Source organism: Pristiophorus japonicus, chromosome 3, assembly GCF_044704955.1.
Source record: "Pristiophorus japonicus isolate sPriJap1 chromosome 3, sPriJap1.hap1, whole genome shotgun sequence".
Taxonomy (NCBI): Eukaryota; Metazoa; Chordata; class Chondrichthyes; family Pristiophoridae; genus Pristiophorus; species Pristiophorus japonicus.
Genome location: NC_091979.1, coordinates 262,825,277 through 262,844,464, shown reverse-complemented (window position 1 = coordinate 262,844,464; position 19,188 = coordinate 262,825,277). Strand labels below are relative to the sequence as shown.

Genomic DNA, 19,188 nt, shown 5'->3' with positions numbered 1-19,188 from the left:
CTACATTCAAGTCTAAATCATTGATGTAGACCACAAAAAGCAAGGGACCAAGTACTGAGCCCTGAGGAAACCCACTGGAAATCGCCTTCCAGTTGCAAAAACACGCAACGACCATTACCCTTTGTTTCCTGCCTCTGAGACAATTTTGGATCCAACTTGCCACTTTGCCTTGGATCCCATGGGCTTTTACTTTAGTGACCAGTCTGTCATGTGGGACCTTATCAAAAGCTTTGCTAACATCCATATAAACTACATCAAACACACTATCTTCATCGACCCTCCTTGTTACCTCCTCCAAAAATTCATCATCATCATAGGCAGTCCCTCAAAATCAAGGAAGACTTGCTTCCACTCAAAGTGAATTCTCAGGTGGCTGTACAGTCCACTATGGGAATTACAGTCTCTGTCACAGGTGGGACCGACAGTGGGTAGTCTGGTTTGCTGCACGCTCCTTCTGCCTGCGCTTGTTTTCTGCATGCTCTCGGCAACGAGACTCTTGGTGCTCAGCACCCTCCCGGATGCTCTTCCTCCGATCTTGGGCCAGGGACTCCCAGGTGTTGATGGGGATGTTGCACTTTATCAAGGCGGCTTTGAGTGTGTCCTTGAAACGCTTCTTCTGCTCACCTGGGGCTCGCTTGCCGTGTAGGAGTTCTGAATAGAGCACATTGGCCCGACACAAGACACCCAATCAAGTTAGTCAGACACAACCTTCCCTTCACAAATCCATGTTGACTGTCCTTTATTGATCCGTGTAATTCTAAATGAAGATTTATCCTGTCCCTTTTCCAATAATTTTCCCACCACTGAGGTTAGGCTGGCTGGTCTGTAATTATTTGGTCTATCCCTTTCTCCCTTTTTAAACAACAGTACAATGTTAGCAGTCCTCCGGCACCACACCTGTAGCCAGAGAGGATTGGAAAATGATGGTCAGAGCCTCTTCTATTTCCTCTCTTGCTTCTCAACGGCCTGGGATACATTTTCATCTGGGCCTGGGGATTTATCAACTTGCAAAAATGACAAACCCCTTACTACTTCCTCCCACACTGTTTATTTCATCTAATATTTCACATTCCTCCTCTGATTGCAATGTCTGCAACGTCCCTCTCTTTTGTCTTCCAACTCCACACGCAGGTTACCTTTAAGCTCTCTAATAGGCCCTATTCTTTCTTTAGTTATCCTCTTGCTCGTAATGTATTTATAAAACACCTTGGAGTTTTCCTTGATTTTACTTGCAAATATTGTTTCATGCCCTCTCTTTGCTTTCATAATTTCCTTTTTAATTTCACCCCTGCACTTTCTATACTCTAGGGTTTCTGCAGTATTGAGCTCTTGGTACCTGTCATAAACTTCCCTTTTTTCTTTATCCTACCCTGTATGCCCCTTGACATCCAGTGGGCTGTAGATTTGTTAGTCCCACCCTTTTTCTTTAAGGGAACATACTTGCTCTGAACCCTCACTATCTCCTCCTTGAATGTCTCCCACTGCTCTGACACTGATTTACCTTCAAGTAGCTGTTTCCAGTCCAGTTTGGCCATTTAGTAAGATCATGGCTGATCAACTACCTCAACTCCACTTTCCTGCACTATCCTCATATCCTTTGATTCCTTTAATATCCAAAAATCTATTTGTCTTGAATATACAATGACAAGAGCCTCCACAGCCCTCTGGGGTATAGAATTTCAAAGATTCACCACCCTCTGAGTGAAGAAATGTCTCCTCATCTCAGTCTTAAATGGCCGACCACTTATTCTGAGACTGTGATCCCTGGTTCTGGACTCCCCAGCCAGGGGAAACATCTACTCTGTCTAGCCCTGCAAGAATTTTGTATGTTTCAATGAGATCTCCCCTCATTCTTCTAAACTCAAGAGAAATTAGGCCTAGTCTACTCAATCTCTCCTCCTGGGACAATCTCCCCATCCCAGGAATCAGTCTTGTGAACCTTTGTTGCATTCCCTCAATGGCAAGTATATCCTTCCTTAAGTAAGGAGACCAAAACTGCACACAATACTCCAGGTGTGGTCTCACCAGGGCTCTATATAATTGCAAGAAGACGTCTTTACTCTTATACTCAAATCCTCTTGTAATAAAGGCCAACATACTATTTGCTTTCTTAATTGCTTCTTGTATCTGCATGTTAACTTTCAGTGATTCATGTACAAGGACACCCAGGTCTCTCTGAACACCCCCATTTACAATCTCTCACCATTTAAAAAAAAATACTCTACTTTTCTATTTTTCCTACCAAAGTGGATAACTTCGCATTTTTTCTCATTATATTCCATTTTCCATGTTCTTGCCTACTCACATAACCTGTCCATATCCCCTTGAAGCCTATTTGCATCCTCCTCACAACTTACATTTCCACCTAGCTTCGTATCATCAGTAAACTTGGAGATATTACATTTGGTCCACTCTTCCAAATCATTGATACAGATTGTGAATAGCTGAGGCCCAAGCACTGATCCTTGTGGTACCACACTCGGTCCAGCCTGCCAACCCGAAAATGACCCGTTTATTCCTATTCTGTTTTCTGTCTGTTAACCAAACCTCAATCTATGCTAGCATATTACCCACAATCCCCTTGTCCCTAATTTTGTTCAATAACCTCTTATGTGACGCCTTAGCGAATGCCTTCTGAAAATCCAAATATACCATATCCACTGGTTTCCCCCTTATCTATTCTGACAGTTACAACCTCAAAAAACAGATTTGTCAAACATGATTTCCCTTTCATAAATCCATCTTAACTCTGCTCAATCCTATTATTATTTTCTAAGTGCCCTTATACCATGTCCTTAATAATGGATTCTAGCATTTTCCCTACTACTGATGTCAGGCTAACTGGTCTGTAGTTCCCCGTTTTCTCTCTCCCTCCTTTGTTAAATAATGGGGTTACATTTGCTGCCTTCCAATCCGTGGGAACCGTTCTAGAATCTCTGGAATTTTGGAAGACCACTATCTCTATAGCCACCTCTTTCAAAATCCTTGGGTGTAGGCCATCAGGTTCAGGGGATTTATTGACTTTCAGTCCCATTAATTTCTCCAGTACTATTCTTTACTAATACTAATTTCTTACAGTTCCTCATTCTCGCTAGACCCTTGGATCTCCACTATTTCCAGGAAGTTTTTTTTGTGTCTTCTTTATGAAGACAGGCACAGTATTTGTTTAATTTCTCTGCCATTTTCTTATTCTCCATTATAATTTCTCCTATTTCAGCCTGTAAGGGACCCACATATACTTTCACCAATCGTTTCCTTTTCACATACCTATAGAAGCTTTTACAGTCTGTTTTTATGCCTGTCGCTAGTTTACTCTTATTCTATTTTCCCTTTCTTTATCAATTTCTTGGTCCTGTTTTGTTGAATTATAAAATCCTCCCAATCCTCAGGCTTACAACTCTTTTTGGCAACAATATAAGACTCTTTCTTTGATCTAATACTATCTTTAACTTCTCTTGTTAGCCATGGCTGGGCCACTTTTCCTGTAGGATTTCTGTGATTTGTTGTAAATTATATATTGATTCTTTAAATGCTAGCCATTGTTTATCTACCGTCATACCTTTTAATGTAGTTTCCCAAACTCCCTTAGCCAACTCGCCCCTTATACCTACATAGTTTGCTTTGTTTAGATTTAAGACCCTAGTTTTGGATTTAACTAAATGCTTTTTTCATAGTAAGTGAATCAGTGGTAATCCCTTCTGCAACCTGTTCACAAATACATTTAATTAAAAGACAAATATAGAGTACATTGTTTCAGGTTTTAAAAATTCAAAAAATAAAATTTCACTTAGAACAAACCAGGATATTTGCAGGTGACCAAAACATTCCGGATTTCAATTTAGATCAAATAGAGTATGGACTGATTTAGATAAGTATGGAGAATGGGCTCATGTGTGGCAGACATCCTTCAATGTGGATAACTAATGTTCTTTTGTTTTACAGTGACCAGTGTATGTTTGCTTTGCTTATGATGCATTTTGCTTTTTTGGGTAATCCTCATTTGTGCTAGTGATATAATTTCAGTGAAAACCTGTATAATTGACACGAGCCTGTGTCGTCATTCAGTAAGATTTGGCTACACCAACTCCACTTTCCCGCCCTTTCTCCATATTCCTTAGTTCCCAAAAATCTATCAATCTGAGTCTTCAATATACTCATCGACTGAGCATCCACAGCCCTCTAGGGTAGAGAATTCCAAAGATTCACAATCCTGAGTGATGAAATTTCTCCTCATCTCAGTCCTAAATGGCTGACTCCTTATCCTGAGACCCCTAGTTCGAGACTCTCCAGCCAAGGGAAGCAGCCTCTTAGCATCTATGCTGTTGAGCACTCTAGAATTGTATACGTTTCAATGCGATCACCTCTCATTCTTCTAATTCTTTTATTGCAGGTAATACTGAAGACAGTCTTCTGTTTATTGCAATGGCGGGCACTCATCAGATATGGGTCATTTTTCTAAAAGATGGAAAACTCCCAAGAGGAATGTAAGCAATTGTAGATAATGTTTTGTAACAATATTCTTTATATAGAGATATATGTTTTGTTGAATATTTGAGAGTCCTTCTGCCAGCTATCTTAAACTGAGCTCAATTCATTTATGGTTTAAAATTGACTCATTGGCATAGATTTTTTTCTTCATCTTCTGGGCAGTATTCTCCCAAGCTGCAATCGCATGCCCTTTATAGAACCTGCCTGATTTGCATTCCATTGCAAACCAGATGATGAATGTTCTCTTAGGTGGTGATATTTAGTTTTAGTTTATCATCATGTTATCATTGTTTCTTGTGTCTAAATTAAAATGTTCATCAATGAAAACCCATCTCCCTTGCAGCATTCTCCAATTTTGGCAAGTTCTTAATTGCATTAAAGTGTATCTATATTTTGTAATTGTAAGAGTAGAAAAGCAGCACAGTTTAAATTGAGTTTTAAATACTGCTAGTTACCCTAACAATATGAAAAGTTAGCCTGCCCTCTTGGACCAGTGGTCCATTTGATTGAGGGTGGGGTTCCTCTATTCCAAATATCCATTAAAAATTACAAAAGATTTTACTGCTTTTTAAGTGTTGCCTGAAATAGAATTTGCAATTATTTTGTGGCTGAAACCTGAATACATTTAAAAAAGAATACTTATTCGTAGTTGGATGAAACCTAGAACATTGCCAAGAACTATTCTTATCTACAGTATTTCAACTATTATATTAGGAATGGGTTAATTGGTGTGGCAGTCTATTTCTATCTGCTAAATATCAGTAAATGTAAACAAAGCTTCACAAGCATGTCTAGTGGAAACAATCCATACAGCTTAAAGCTAGGGGCCCTAATTTGCAGTAGGAGCGAATCTAGCTGCGTCTTTCATTAGTTAGACTTGCTCTTGCACATTTAGGTTTTTTAATTTTTTACATGGCAAGTTGCTGAAAGTGCGAGCTGATAACGGTGCAGCGAGGGAAACAGGACATCTGGGACCTGAGTGATCGGAGCAAGCATCCAATCAGATTGAAGGATTGTGAAATTAACAGCGTAGGGACTGAGAAGGAAGTGTAAATTAGAGTGGGTGAATTCCATGTCCAATCAGGTACAGAAAAAGAGGGAAAGAAAGATTGGATTGAGAGTGAGAGTGAGAGAGAAGAGACAGAAAGGAAAGTAAAAACAAACATTTTCATTTTATGTTTTTAAAATCTCCAACAACAATTATTACCTGAAGGAATGAGACTCCACACTTGTAATAGTTAATTTTCAGTGCCAGAGAATTATATTGGCAGTAATTAACAATTATCGTAACATTAAAAGGGTATTTAGACTGGAATGGATAAGACTTAACTTTCTGTGGTGAGTTTAGTTCTTATCTATCAAACAAATACAGCAACTTCACGCCATTCAATGCATTTCAATGGTGAGGCAGACAGCGAGATACTGTTTTCGTGAAGCTAGCTGTGGAACAGCACATCTCGGACAGCAACCTTTAGATATCTGCATTTAACCGCACATCCAATCCTTGCCTGAAGTTGCTGTACCATTTGCACATAAATAGCGGTGAGCACCATTAAACCTCACAGCAAATTCTGGCCCAATAGCTTCTGGGCCTGTACGGGTGGGACGAGGAAATGTTTTAGGCCTATTGAAATATTGTATGAAATTATGTATTGCACCAGTATGCCAGCTAGAAAATGTGCTCTGTACTCCATTAATCAACATCTAGCTTTCTATATTTTTTATTATTTTATTATTACAGATTTTTGTCATCCTATATTTAGGAAAATAAAGTGTAGAGTTTAATATACACAATCATTCCTATAAATTTCTAGAAACAAAAAAAACTCTAGGCTTGCACATCCTTTTCTCAATAATTTCATTATTAGGTCAGAATTATTTTAAGGAGTTAGTTTCAGTAGACAACAAAGAACACTATCACTGGATATTGCCAATCAAACAGCATTATTCTATTGCACAGATTAACATTCAGATCTGCTTCGACCTCTGATTCAAAATATTTGAATATGGTATGGTACAAATCAAGGTTATAAAAAAAAATTAACAGTTCAAGCCAGGACACTGGGGAACTCCGATGCAGCTTTTCTCCATCCCTATGAACCACTAGGGAACCAAACCAAAAATAAAATCTAAAAGCAGCCACATACCTCTCCTGGCTACTGCCAGTCTGCCTAGGCACATTCCAGGCAGTGACACGAGCTGTAAAATCTTGGTTAATACAGTTCCTGTAGAAAAAAAATTCTAAAATATTTTCATTCATTTTTTAGATACAAATTACAACCAATAAAGTACAACCAAAAAGTTTATATTAGTGTTACTGATGTCTGTATTAATTTACTTATTTCTCCCAGTGAGTGCAAGAAAGGAACATGCATTCGTTTTGCTGGGAGTGGTAATGAGGAAAACCGCAACAATTCTTATCCTCACAAAGCAGGATTTGCTCAACCATCAGGCTTGTCTGTAGCTCCTCCAGAATGGAATTGCCTTTTTGTTGCTGACAGTGAGAGCAGCACAATCCGCTCTGTGTCACTGAAGGATGGTGCTGTAAAAAACCTGGTGGGTGGAGAAAGGGATCCTATGGTAAGTAAGATGATTCATATTTTCAAATGATGTTTGTGCAAATTTTCTACTGACAATGATGAAGCAAGTTATTGTTTACAGTCAGTTAAATCCAGTTATAGAAATGAAATGCATGCATAGCAGCAACATTTCAGATCATAAATATATTTGTATATTAGCAGTTAGTTGAAGAAAGTAAAATTTTAGAAAAGTTTGATTTTCTATCACTATTTTGGCTTGTGACCAGAGAATTATTAAAAAAATAAAATTACTTTAGTAGTCAAAATGGATGGCTACCTGGACCCAAAAGAGATGCTATGCCACATTTCATCTTTATGTAGCTGTTATTGGTCTGGATTGTGCATTAATACAAATAGATAGGGATATAGCAGTTGGAAGTCCAGTTCGGTTTTTTCAAAATGGATTATGTTTTATGTGCTTAAATATTTTTCTTCTATCTTATCTACAAGAATGTTGGGATGAAATGAGTTGTTGAAATATGTATTAACTACATGATATCATATTTTATCAAACAGCATTATTCTATTCCATTTCTTATTTAAGTGTTCAGATTGAGGGGTAGAAAGGACTGATGGAAACAATTAAGAATGTTGCAGTGTACCAGAGAAACTACAACCGAGTCTGCTGTGACTGGACTTGGTGCATATAATTATATTGTGGTTTCCTCTCAGCATTTATTTGACTTTCTAGCAATCGTTCATAGATTAAATATTGTAAGTGAGCCATCACTTGCCTCCACATGTATTTTGTCTGACGCTGGTGTTTGACTCCAATGTTGTGCCCCATATAGCTTTTATAAAGCTTTCACAAAATCTAAACAATAGTGGTATATTTACAAGTGCCGCTGAACAGAAACAGGACAGTAGCAACCCTCGGATCGTGGGAAACAGCTTACTGTCCTGTTCCCACTTCCAATCCAGCTAACGCCAGCTTCGGAAGGGCCAGAGCGTTCACCTTATTCAAGCGGTAACCCCTTTAAATATGCAAATTATACATATAACCCCAATTGCCATTTTAAGACAGTGCTGGGCAGAGCATGCGTTGTGCATGCCCTGCCCAGTATCCGCTGGTATTCCAGCCGAAAAGCAGCCAGCACTTAGTTTTAATTCTTTTTTGTGAGGCCTGGAAGAGCAGGAATGCGCCTCTAGGCTCCACAGATAGAACCTGGGCGACTGCCACACCAGGTTCTCCCACCCCCGCCCCCCCCCCCCCCCCCCCCAACCAGCCAGACTTGCCTTCATCCGGCTTAAGGGATGGCCAGCTGGGTCGCTGCTCCAGGGCACTTGTTTTCTACTCATAGCCTACCAGCCATATGATAAATTTAAGTAGGCCAGGCCTCCCATCAGGACTATTGCCCGGTAATTAAAACCTACTCCATGGTGTTTATAAAGGCTTCCCCCATCTCAGCTTGGCAACATCCCAGCACCAGGCTCAATATGGGCATGTATTACCCTGCATAAATTATGTTTGCTAAACTAAAAATGTCGAGTTTAGCATGCAGCAAAAGCTGCAGGCATAAAGCTTGCAGCACCCTGATCCCAGCGCTATATTAACAGGACTGGGTTATTCATCCTCTTTAAGGTTTCAAACAGTAGGTGTGCCATTTTTCAAAACCGCTTTACATGTTCCGCCTGCCAAAGAGGAAACCGTTATATAGGACCCTTATACCTTAGAAATTTACAAATATATACCACCATAGTAATCATCTTCCATTCTATTGTATTTAATGTCTTGTTTTGAACACATTCCCCTTGAGGTTTTTTTCCCAGTCATCAGCAGCGGGCTTGACTGTCTATACACATTTTACAAGCTATGACATATGCATAACTACCCGTATTTAGACAATTGACTAATCAGAGCCTCTTGCCAGGAAGCTGCATATGTACGCAACTGAGCCTTGCATACAAATAGAAAATGCTGGTGTACACAATAGGTTTTCCATCAGCATCTTACGAGGAATGTTCATGTTTTTTGGTTGGAGAGTCTTTCAGATGCTGATACATCGATCTGTATATTTCCAACATTTTGTGTCATTATTTAAAATTCATTATTCCATCATTCATGTTTTACCTTTTAGTAACTTGGCCATTTAGAGAGGTTCATCATAAATCAAAACAAATCTCAACCATGGAAATAATCTTTCAGCCTGCTTTCTGACTGCTTAAGGCATCAATTTGCTCCTACCAGAACACTTCAGGGTCACTAAATTTGATTGTGTAACTTCCGTGAAAGAAGCAGGATTCATGTAAAACACTGCATATGAATTCTTGGTCTGATGGCAATAGCTATATTTCTAGCACAGAATATTATACTCTTCATGATACCATTGCATCTTAATTGCTTGTTCAGGGATTGATGGTAAGATCTTCTTTGTCCAGTGAGTTGAATCCATGAGGTTTTTTTCAAGCAAAATGCAGTCATCTTCCATTCTATTGTATTTAGTATCATCTTGCTGACAGGTTTTTCCCTTGGGGAAAAAAGGGTGTTGATCCACGAATATAGTTCATGGAACATATCAAATTCAGTACAGGTCCAGGCAGATGTTGACATAGTTGTGAAGTACATAGCAAGGAGAGATTCCTTCCTGTACAGATCTGGCACTGGTGCCAGCAAAACCTCACAGAACTCACCAGGCTGCGGAAGTCATGCCAAGCGGATTATGGACAAGATTAAGAGTTGATTCTTCAAATAGACATGGCCTTTTGTCATCTTCAGTAAATGGGGTTTTCAAGATAGCCTTTGTGGCAGCCTGAGAGGTTGCAGCAAAAGACAATTTCTGTCGAGGCAGTTGCTTATACTACCTATTGTTTTCCTCGAACAAGGTTATTTTGTAGCTTTCCTTTCATGCTTCGGATAGTTCACAAGTTTAAGGTGGAGGAAACAACATTAATTTCAATAATCCCTTACTGCCAAGGAAAACCTCGCTTTTGGATTTCTTGCTTTAAACATTAAATCCTATTAGATATTCTGATTATAGATGGTCGACCAAATATGGAAAAATAACCTAGGTGGCTCAGTCTGGTGCCATAACTGTTGAGAGGGTTACATTAACCAAATAGATAATCTTACCTTAATTGAAACAATCATGGCATCTGAGAAAGTTTGAAGGCTTGTAAAGCTAAATGGAAGAGCCTCACCCATGGATGTTGAAACCATGACTACATTCTTGGAATATGATATTACATTAATCTTTACATAAATGCTAGATTGGATATGTTAAATTATTTTGAGTAGTTAATTTGATTTATTGGTAATCTTTCATTAGGGGAAAATCCAGTTGGAGATATATTACGGTATACAGATTCATGAAAGGCACTGTCTCTAATGTTGGTCCTTTTATTCACCAGTTAACTCCAACTTGATACTTGAATTTGGCCATGTGCATCATTGTGTCAATGTTTTGAACCCATGAATTTGTGACCTTGAGCTTCTAATCATTTTTCTGGACCTTAATTAAGAAGCAAAGATGAGTGAACAGGCCATATCTTATTTTCGCTGAAAATTGTTTATAGAGTTTCACTTTTCCCAAGCAATCATGTTGCATACTAGTTTAATTGTCTCTGTGGTTACAGTAAGCCCAGATGATAGTGAAGCTAACTAAGACTGTGTCCCTGCAAGTTAACCACATGCTGAGGGAGTTTGTGTTTGTAAAATTACAGGCGGGGCTGGGTAAATTGTTAAGTATTGTAGTTAATCATGCTATAACATGAATCTGGCCATTTGGCCCATCAAGTTCATGCTAGTGTTATTTTCCACGTGAGTCATTTAGTTTATTCAACCACTTGAATATTCAGGCACTATCTAATTCCCTTTTTAAGGGCCTAAGTTTCCGCCCTCTAAGAACGGCGCACCTCCATAAGGTGCGCCAATTTTCTGGAATAAAAAGGGCGCCGAAAACTTACCTTGTGATTCTGCAAGCTCCTCAGGATGTCTCCATGCTCGGTGTGGCGCAGCACAAGGGGTGGGGGGCGGAGCCAGGTCCCTACGCTGAACACAATGCCGGGACCTCTGCACATGCGCGCTAGCCTTGGCCGAATGGGCTCCCCGGGCAAAGATCGGACTCGGGCCTCCCTCCCTCCCGTTCAGCTCCTGCTCCCTCCTCCTCCCCCCCACCGCTCCCCCCACGTCGTGGGTGGGGCCCGCCCGCCCGGCATCTTGCTGGGTGTGGGCCCCGCCAGGCATCTGCGTCGTCGACATGGCCCGCCCGCCCGCCCGCCCAGCATCTTGCTAGGGGTGGGCCCCGCCCAAAGTCTTCGGCAGCCCGGCTTCCACGTCGGCGGCGGGGCCCACCTGGCATCTTGCTGGGGGCAGGCTCCGCCCGAAGTCTTCGGCAGCGGCCAGGCATCTGCGTTGTCGGCGGCGGGGCCCGTTCAGCTTCCCCCTCTCCTCTCTTTCTTCCCCCTCCTCTCCCTCTCCCTCTCCCTACCCCCCCCCCCTCCTCCTCTTCCCCTCCTCCCCACCCCTTGCTGTCAGAAACACAGAGAGACACTGACACTGGCAGAGAGAGAGAGAAACACTGGCAGAGAGAGAGAGACACTGACAGGGCCACGTCCCAGAACTCTGTTGGAGGGCTCCCAGTGCTGCAGTCGGTGAGTAGAAACTTAATTTTTTATTTATTGATTTTTTTTTAAATTTAAATTTTTTTTGATTGTTTTATTTATCATTTATTATTGATGGCTCTTTATTTGTAAAAGTGAGGTGTTTAATGTTTGTAAACCCCCGCCCCCCCCCCCCCCCCCCACCATCTCTCGTTCCCAACACCTGATTTATAAGTGTAGGCAAGGTTTCTCCGAGTGTACAAAAAGCTACACTTACTCTATTCTAAGTTAGTTTGGAGTAGGTTTTCACTGCCTAAACTTGCAAAACAGGCGAAAGTGGCTGGACACGCCCCCTTTTGGAAAAAAAATCTGTTCTAAAATGAAACTATTCTAACTGACTAGAACTGGAGTAAACTAAATGCTGAGAATTGCAATTTCTAAGATGCTCCATTCTAAACTAGTTGCTCTTTTTTAAAAAAAATAGGAGCAACTCAGGCCGAAACTTGAGCCCTATTGGGCTGGATTTTCGCCTTTTTGCGATTTCACCCGTTTTCCGCCGCTAATCGCAGCAAAATCAAAATTTTAGCGCCGGATTAGCGTTAGCACTAGAGCGCGCAACTTTCACCAAATGAAAGTTCATGACGGGTGTGAGCGCTAACTCCGGCGTTGCACGACAGAATTTGTGCGCCAGAGCCAAAAGTTCCAACCGGAAGGAAAAAACAAATTGGCTGTTCTGCACATGCGGGAATTTTTTTTTTTTGACGCGATTCTGGTCTGCTGTCCGATCGCAAACGCTAATGTAGGGCTTGGCCGCTGCGCGCATGTGCAGTACACGGGGCTGAATCAGCCATTTTATTATTCGATTTTCATGACGGAGGAGGAGGACACCAGGCAGCGTGCATGAAGAGTCACACAGGAGGCTAACAAAGCTCTTGTGGGGACTGTGGAAAGGAGATGGCAGGAACTCCACAGGACGGGTGGATCCAGACCCCTGCCAGTGATTTTTAACAAGATCTGGAGGGAGATCGCTGAGAAGGTCTCTGTCTCAGATACAGTAATAAGGGCTGCAACACAGTGCCGGAAAAGGTTTAACAATCTATCGAGGGTCGTTAGAGTGAGTAAAATATTTATTCGTGCATTCTTTTATTACTTAAATTATAAATCTCTCACATTATTTGCTCTCATGCTGTTGCTGTCTCTGAGCACTCTGGATTGCCTCCTAAAATGCATGACACATAGATAAGCTTAGTGTAACACCCTATTTAGCATGAATGATTTTTACACATTATTAAGATTGCTTTGTGAGATCTGATAAGATGATTCCATACTTGAATGTCCTGTGATGAACCACATGCAACTTCCAAGGCCATTACATTCAGACAGTATGGTATAAGTGCTTTGGTGGCTATTTGTATGTGCCAAAAGAGCAGGTAACCATTCCCATTTTCATCTTTGCAGGGAAAGAAGGCCCATAACCGCCAGGAACAGCTGCGAACAGGCGGCGGTCCACCTCAGACCCTGTCACTCACAGACCTGAAAGAGCGAGTGGCAGGCCTCATCGGGATCTCGGGTGGGCAACTGTCATTGGTGGCGCTGACCCCTGCTTGCATCCTGAGGGTAAGTCCTACACACTCCCTAGGCTGGGTTGGGGCAATGTCATGTAGTGCCTATGGAATAGGGTTGGGGCAATGTCATGCAGTGTCTCTGGACTAGATATAATGGAGTCACAGCGGTCCTTCAAATGAGCCTGTGCTGTGTGACCTTCCTCAGGTCACCCTGCCCCCTCCCCTGCTGCTAACCACTCGTCTTAAGAACATAATAACATTCTCTGTTGCTTTCTACTTCCAGATGACCAGTCAGAGGTGCCGAAACTTGGGATCAACCCTTCACGTCAGCCCAACATGTGGAGGAGGAGGAGGAATTTGACACACCGATCCGCTAACTCCAGCGGGGGGGGGAGTGCTGCAGATGCAGTCTACACCTCTTTTAACACTGGTAAACGCGTCATCAGAGGATGATCAAACATTCCCGGGCTTTGACATCTCTGAGGCTCCTGGAACTAGTAGCGTGGAGCAACGCAGTTCTGGGGTCAAATCCCGTATGCTGCCTCTCCAGAGGGCGAGTCGGCAAAGCTGGTCTGGTGATAGACAGGCAGACGCACAACTGGATATGGTGGCACCATCCATGGAGAGCATCAGGCTCATCTGTCAGCTCCTTGAAGTCCTGGATAGTATTCCAGCGAGCATTGACAATTTGAAGGCGACCGTAACGAAGGTAGGGTCACAGATTGTCGGCGCGAGCTGCGAAACCTGCGACACCAATGCCCACGCGAGGCTGGTGGCCTCCACCCGTCACACTGAAGTCCCGAAACGTGTTGGGAGCGGCCTTTCCGAGTTCCCCAGTGTGACACCCAGACACATCCCCAGACCACCTGTGACTGGCGACGCCAATGAAAAGGCTCGCCAGTCACTAGTCGGGCCATCCACGTCATGAACTGGTTCAGTGTATCCCCATGAGGCATCTCCAATGTCTCTCCTCCCAACACAGCAGTGCTCTGACAATGTTGTTGCACGCTATTGTGGTACCACTTTGGTGTGAGGAGCAGGCGAGGGAGTGGGGCAAGGGTAAGGAGGGGGGTGGCGGGGGAGAAGCTGGTGTTAAAAGACAGTGAGGCAGGTGTGTTTGTTATCATGTTGGTTTGTTGTAGTATCATCACAGTTTGATCACAATTTATGTTATTTTATTAAAGTATTAAAAGTTTCAACGTTTTTAAATTGGCCCTGAAATTGCAGCCTTACCAGGTCCATACGGAATGTGTACACACCCGGGAAGGCATCGCAAATGCCGGTTTTCAATGTGCATGCGCCAAAAACTAGCTTTTCCGATCGTCCGCATCTTCGGGCGAAGAACATTCGCTTGGGAGAGATTGGGCTATTTGCCCATCTCTTGTCCAGCGAATATCCTTCAAACACTTGCGCCTGGTAAAAGCAGGCGCATAGCCTACTTTTACCAATGTAAGAGTCTTAAAACATATAAAAAATACAATTTTAAAACACATTTTTATGTTTAAAAACCCTGTCTACTGAGGTAAGTTTATTTTAAACCCTAATTACAACACTAAAATAAAAAAATCCCAAATATATATTTTTTCTAACACTAAATTAATGTGTGAGGTGTTTTTTAACATTTTTTATAATGTGTTGGGGGGTGGGGGGGGGTTCTCATTCATAATAATGAGAACTCCTACTTACGGAGTTCTCATTATTATGAATGAGAATACTGTACCTTCATTGGCTGTCCAGTGCCACGTGACTCCAGCTTCTCCCTCTGCAACTCGAAGACGTGAACGCGCTGTGAAGCACGGGAAGAGAAGGCCTCAGACCGGAATCACTGGAGTACGGAGGAACATCAGGTAGGTGCGGTTCTTTTTTCTTATTTACAGGCGAACGCCCACGGTAAGACCAGAACCGGGATTTCAGGCCCATTATGTTCACAAAGTTAAATTACATTGTTAAATTCTTTTGTTCACCATAGCCATTCCTGTGTAGTGTCTTATTTGAAGAATAAAAGGGAGAATAGTCAACATGGTGGGATAGAGTGGCCAGGCAACAGTGAAGCGTGCCATTCACTCTTCAAGCAAAGCATTGAATTATGTGCTGCTGACGTAAGACTTTTGCAGCGGCGAAATTTCCACGATTCCTCCCCTGTGATTGTGGTGGGGGGCGGTGGTACCATGGGTTCCTCGCCAGGCTCCTCTTCCTCGTCCTGCTTCTCGTCTCCTCTCTCCCTGTGGCAAATCCTGTTCCCACATGATGGCTAAGTTGTGTAGCATGCAGCACACCACAATGAACTCAGAGACCTACTGAGGAGAGTATTGTAGACAGCCTCCCGAGTGGTCCAGGCATCGGAAGCGCTGCTTGAGCACTCCAATTGTCTGTTCGACGATGTTGCGTGTGGCTGCATGGCTCTCATTATAGCGATGCTCGGCTTGTGTCTGAGGGTTCCGGAGGGGTTCATGAGCCAGGTGACGAGGCCGTAACCTTTGTCCCCCAGCATCCAGCTCTGGCCTTGTAGTTGAAGCTGGAACAGGCCTGAGACAGTGCTCTCACGCAAGATGAAAGCATCATGGATGCTCCCTGGATATTGGGCATTGACTGCCATGATGCACTGAGTATGGTCGCAGACCATCTGTACGTTCAGGGAGTGGAATCCCTTTCAGCTTCAGTAAACCTCTAGATTATGTAAAGGTACTCTCAGGGCGACGTACGTACAGACAAGGGCACCCTGAACCTTGGGGAAGCCAGAAAATCATCCAAAACCTAGAGTCCCTCTCATTTTGGGCCTCCTTGGTCATTGGGAAGTTTATGAAGCCCATCATGCATATGTACAGTGCAGTAGTTACCTGGCGAATGCAGCGATGTGTAGCGTGCTGTGAGATGGGGCCTATGTCCCCTGCTGATGCCTGAAAGGAGCCAGAGACATAGAAGGCAAGTGCAGCAGTCACCTTCACCTCGATGGGCAGTGCAGTCCTGATGCCACTGGTAAGCTGTAGGTCTGCTTTTATGAACTGGCGTATCTCTGTCAGCACTTCCTTTCGGAAATGTAGCCTTCTAACGCACTGTGCCTCCGAAAGCTGCAGGTATGAGCGCTGTTCCCTGTAAAGTCGTTGGGGGTAAGGCCTCCTCCCCATACGTCTGCGACCTCTTCGATTACGTTCAAAATGATCATCAATAAGCCTTCTTGCAGCTCAACACTGTATAAATACAGCAGCCAGGAATAATAGCTGACATAGTATAGCCCCCATCTTTTAAAATATCCTTTAAATGTCCTTTAAAACGAACTAATAAACTAACATAAAACTTCAGTATGAAAAACGCAACCACCTTCTCCCAATCCTTTTATGCACTCAACTTATGCTCCATTTTCAAAACGGCGCCAGGTCCGACCTGGGTGCGACTGCTTTTTGCTGGCGTTTCCCAGACAGATGCTAAATTGGGCGATATAGCCGAAAGTTCTGCCCGGAGCGCTAGCGCAGCGTTGCACGCAAATTGACATCATCCAAATGGTGAAAACATCAGGCAGGTGCTAATTTTAGCACCGCCACAAAACCACTGATGAAAGTGCCACGGCTAGGCGCTAAACGGGGTGCAAATTAGCCGAAAATCCAGCCCAATGTGTAAACTATATTTAAGAACTAAGCTAAATGGTTAAACATGTACATTCGCTTAATATTGTTCCTTCAGAATCCTTAGTGTTTTTTAAATTTATAACTGATAAATATGGTGGGTAGCTATTTAAATGTTAATATTCAAGTGTTTTGACAATCATTTCAATGTCTGCCTGATTTTGGTTCGTTTCACTTTTTGACTGCAATGCATAGTCATATTTCATCTAGTAAGTTCCAATATCTCCATCTTGATTATAGTGCTAATCAGTAAAAATTAATCTTATACAAGGAACATCTGAAGTGTATTGGTCAGCTGTGCTCTACTGCCAGTTTTGAAAAGATCTGAAGATCTTTTAAAATTAAAATAAGTACATTTTCAGTGAGCAGCCTTAGCCCAAATTGTTTGGGATGCCTTAATCTTGTCCCTGAGACTATAAAATGTTCAAGTGGTCATTTTGGCATGGTGCAAATTGTTTCAAACTTAATGCTGAAAGTGGCCTGATATTACAATTGCTGTCTAGTTGCATCTTCTGGAGGTCTAGAATGGTGATTACAGTGAAGGAAAGGTGAATCAGTGGTACTCTCATATGCTGTCACACTAAAGTGGTGTGAAAAGTTTATCTTGCAGCATGCTGTTAATGTTTTACACTTGGTACTGTTCCCAGTCATACTTCTGGTAATAGTGAATCATTGCTCAGGTCTATTTGAGGTAATGGATAGAAAATTATGTTAAATATATCACTAAGATAGCAGGTCTGGTAATGTGCTCTTAGTGTAAGTAAATACTTTTGAAAAGCACTTCCCATCTTGTGCTTAAAACAAAGTTTTAGTGTGTGTGGTTTGATAGTTGAATGCATACTTTTTTTTACCAGCGAAGAAGGACAATTTAAAGGAAATATCCCCAGACTCTCACTCGCAGTATTTGATGTTCAGTTGCAGAGTACCATTATTGTCAGCCCCCAGTTCAGTGGGCACTGTTATGCTAAAGGCAGACCCACATAAAAAAGGACGGGGGAGCAAATAAAAATAAAAATTCATTTCAGATTGCACATAATTAACCATAATACCTTGGTTTACTCAGTCATGTTTATAAGTTTTTTGTTTTAGCCACAAGGGGATTAAAATGTGTCTGGCCCATTTTTGCACAGGCAGCACACACCCCAATCAGGAAGCCCAAGGCTGGTCAGAAATTGGACTTTAGACCTCTTTTCAATAATGTAATTTCAATGATCTATTAAAATACATTTTGGGCCGCTTACCCCGTTGGCAGCTGCTCTCAGTTAATGCTGGGGGAGAGACAATCGGTGCAGACAGTGGCTATCGGAAGTGTCTTGGAGCTGGGAGGAGCACAAGTTCTCCTCACTGCTCCACATGAATTGTTTTTTTAATGACACCTTTTCGATGACGATCACTGACTGGATTGCATCCACACCTGGAAAAGGAATCAGTACTAGGTCCGCTGCTTTTCTTGATATATATTAATAATTTGGACTTGGATGTACAAGGCACTATTTCAATATTTGCAGATGACACGCAACTTGGAAGTATAGTGAACAGTGAGGAGGTTAGTGATAGACATCAAGAGGACATAGACAGGCTGGTTGAATGGACGGACACGTGGTAGATGAAGTTTAACGCAAAAAAGTATGAAGTGATACATTTTGCTAGGAAGAATGAGGAGTGACAATATAACCTAAAGGATACAATTCTAAAGGGTGATGCAGGAACAGAGAGACCTGGGGGTTTGTGTGCACAAATCATTGAAGGTGGCAGAACAGGTTGAGAAAGCAGTTTCAAAAGCATACGGGATCCTGGGCTTTATAAATAGAGGCATAGAGTACAAAAGCAAGGAAGTTATGATGAACCTTTATAAAACGCTGTTTCGGCCACAACTAGAGTATTGTGTCCAATTCTGGGCACCGCACTTTAGGAAGGATGTGAAGGCTTTCGAGAGGGTGCAGGAAGGGAGTACTGAAGTGAATGATCAGCCATGATCTTATTGAATGGTGGTGCAGGCTCGAAGGGCCGAATGGCCTACTCCTGCACCTATTTTCTATGTTTCTATGTTTACAAGAGTGGTTCCAGGGATGAGGGACTTCAGTTAACGTGGGTAGACTGGAGAAACTGGGGTTGTTCTTCTTAGAGCAGAGAAGGTTGAGAGGAGATGTGATAGAAGTGTTCAAAATCATGAAGGGTCTAGACAGAATAGCTGGAGAGAAATGGTTCTCATTGTGTCATGGGAGCAAGCTATCTTAGATCTGGTCGTGTGTAATGAGACAGGAATAATAAACGATCTCCTAGTAAAAGATCCTCTCGGAATGAGTGATCACAGTATGGTTGAATTTGTAATACAGATTGAGGGTGAGGAAGTAGTGTCTCAAATGAGCGTGCTATGCTTAAACAAAGGGGACTGCA

At 42.3% G+C, this 19,188-nt stretch overlaps 1 protein-coding gene across 3 annotated transcripts in view; it reads left to right on the top strand.

The window, feature by feature from the left end:
- Window positions 1-19,188, top strand: part of nhlrc2 (NHL repeat containing 2) — a 116,984-nt gene that overhangs the window by 83,669 nt on the left and 14,127 nt on the right. For all 3 annotated transcript variants that reach the window (XM_070876607.1, XM_070876609.1, XM_070876608.1), the window contains 2 exons: window positions 4,391-4,484; window positions 6,840-7,068. In XM_070876607.1, coding sequence (XP_070732708.1) covers window positions 4,391-4,484; window positions 6,840-7,068 — 323 coding nt within the window. The remainder of the gene's footprint in view (window positions 1-4,390; window positions 4,485-6,839; window positions 7,069-19,188) is intronic.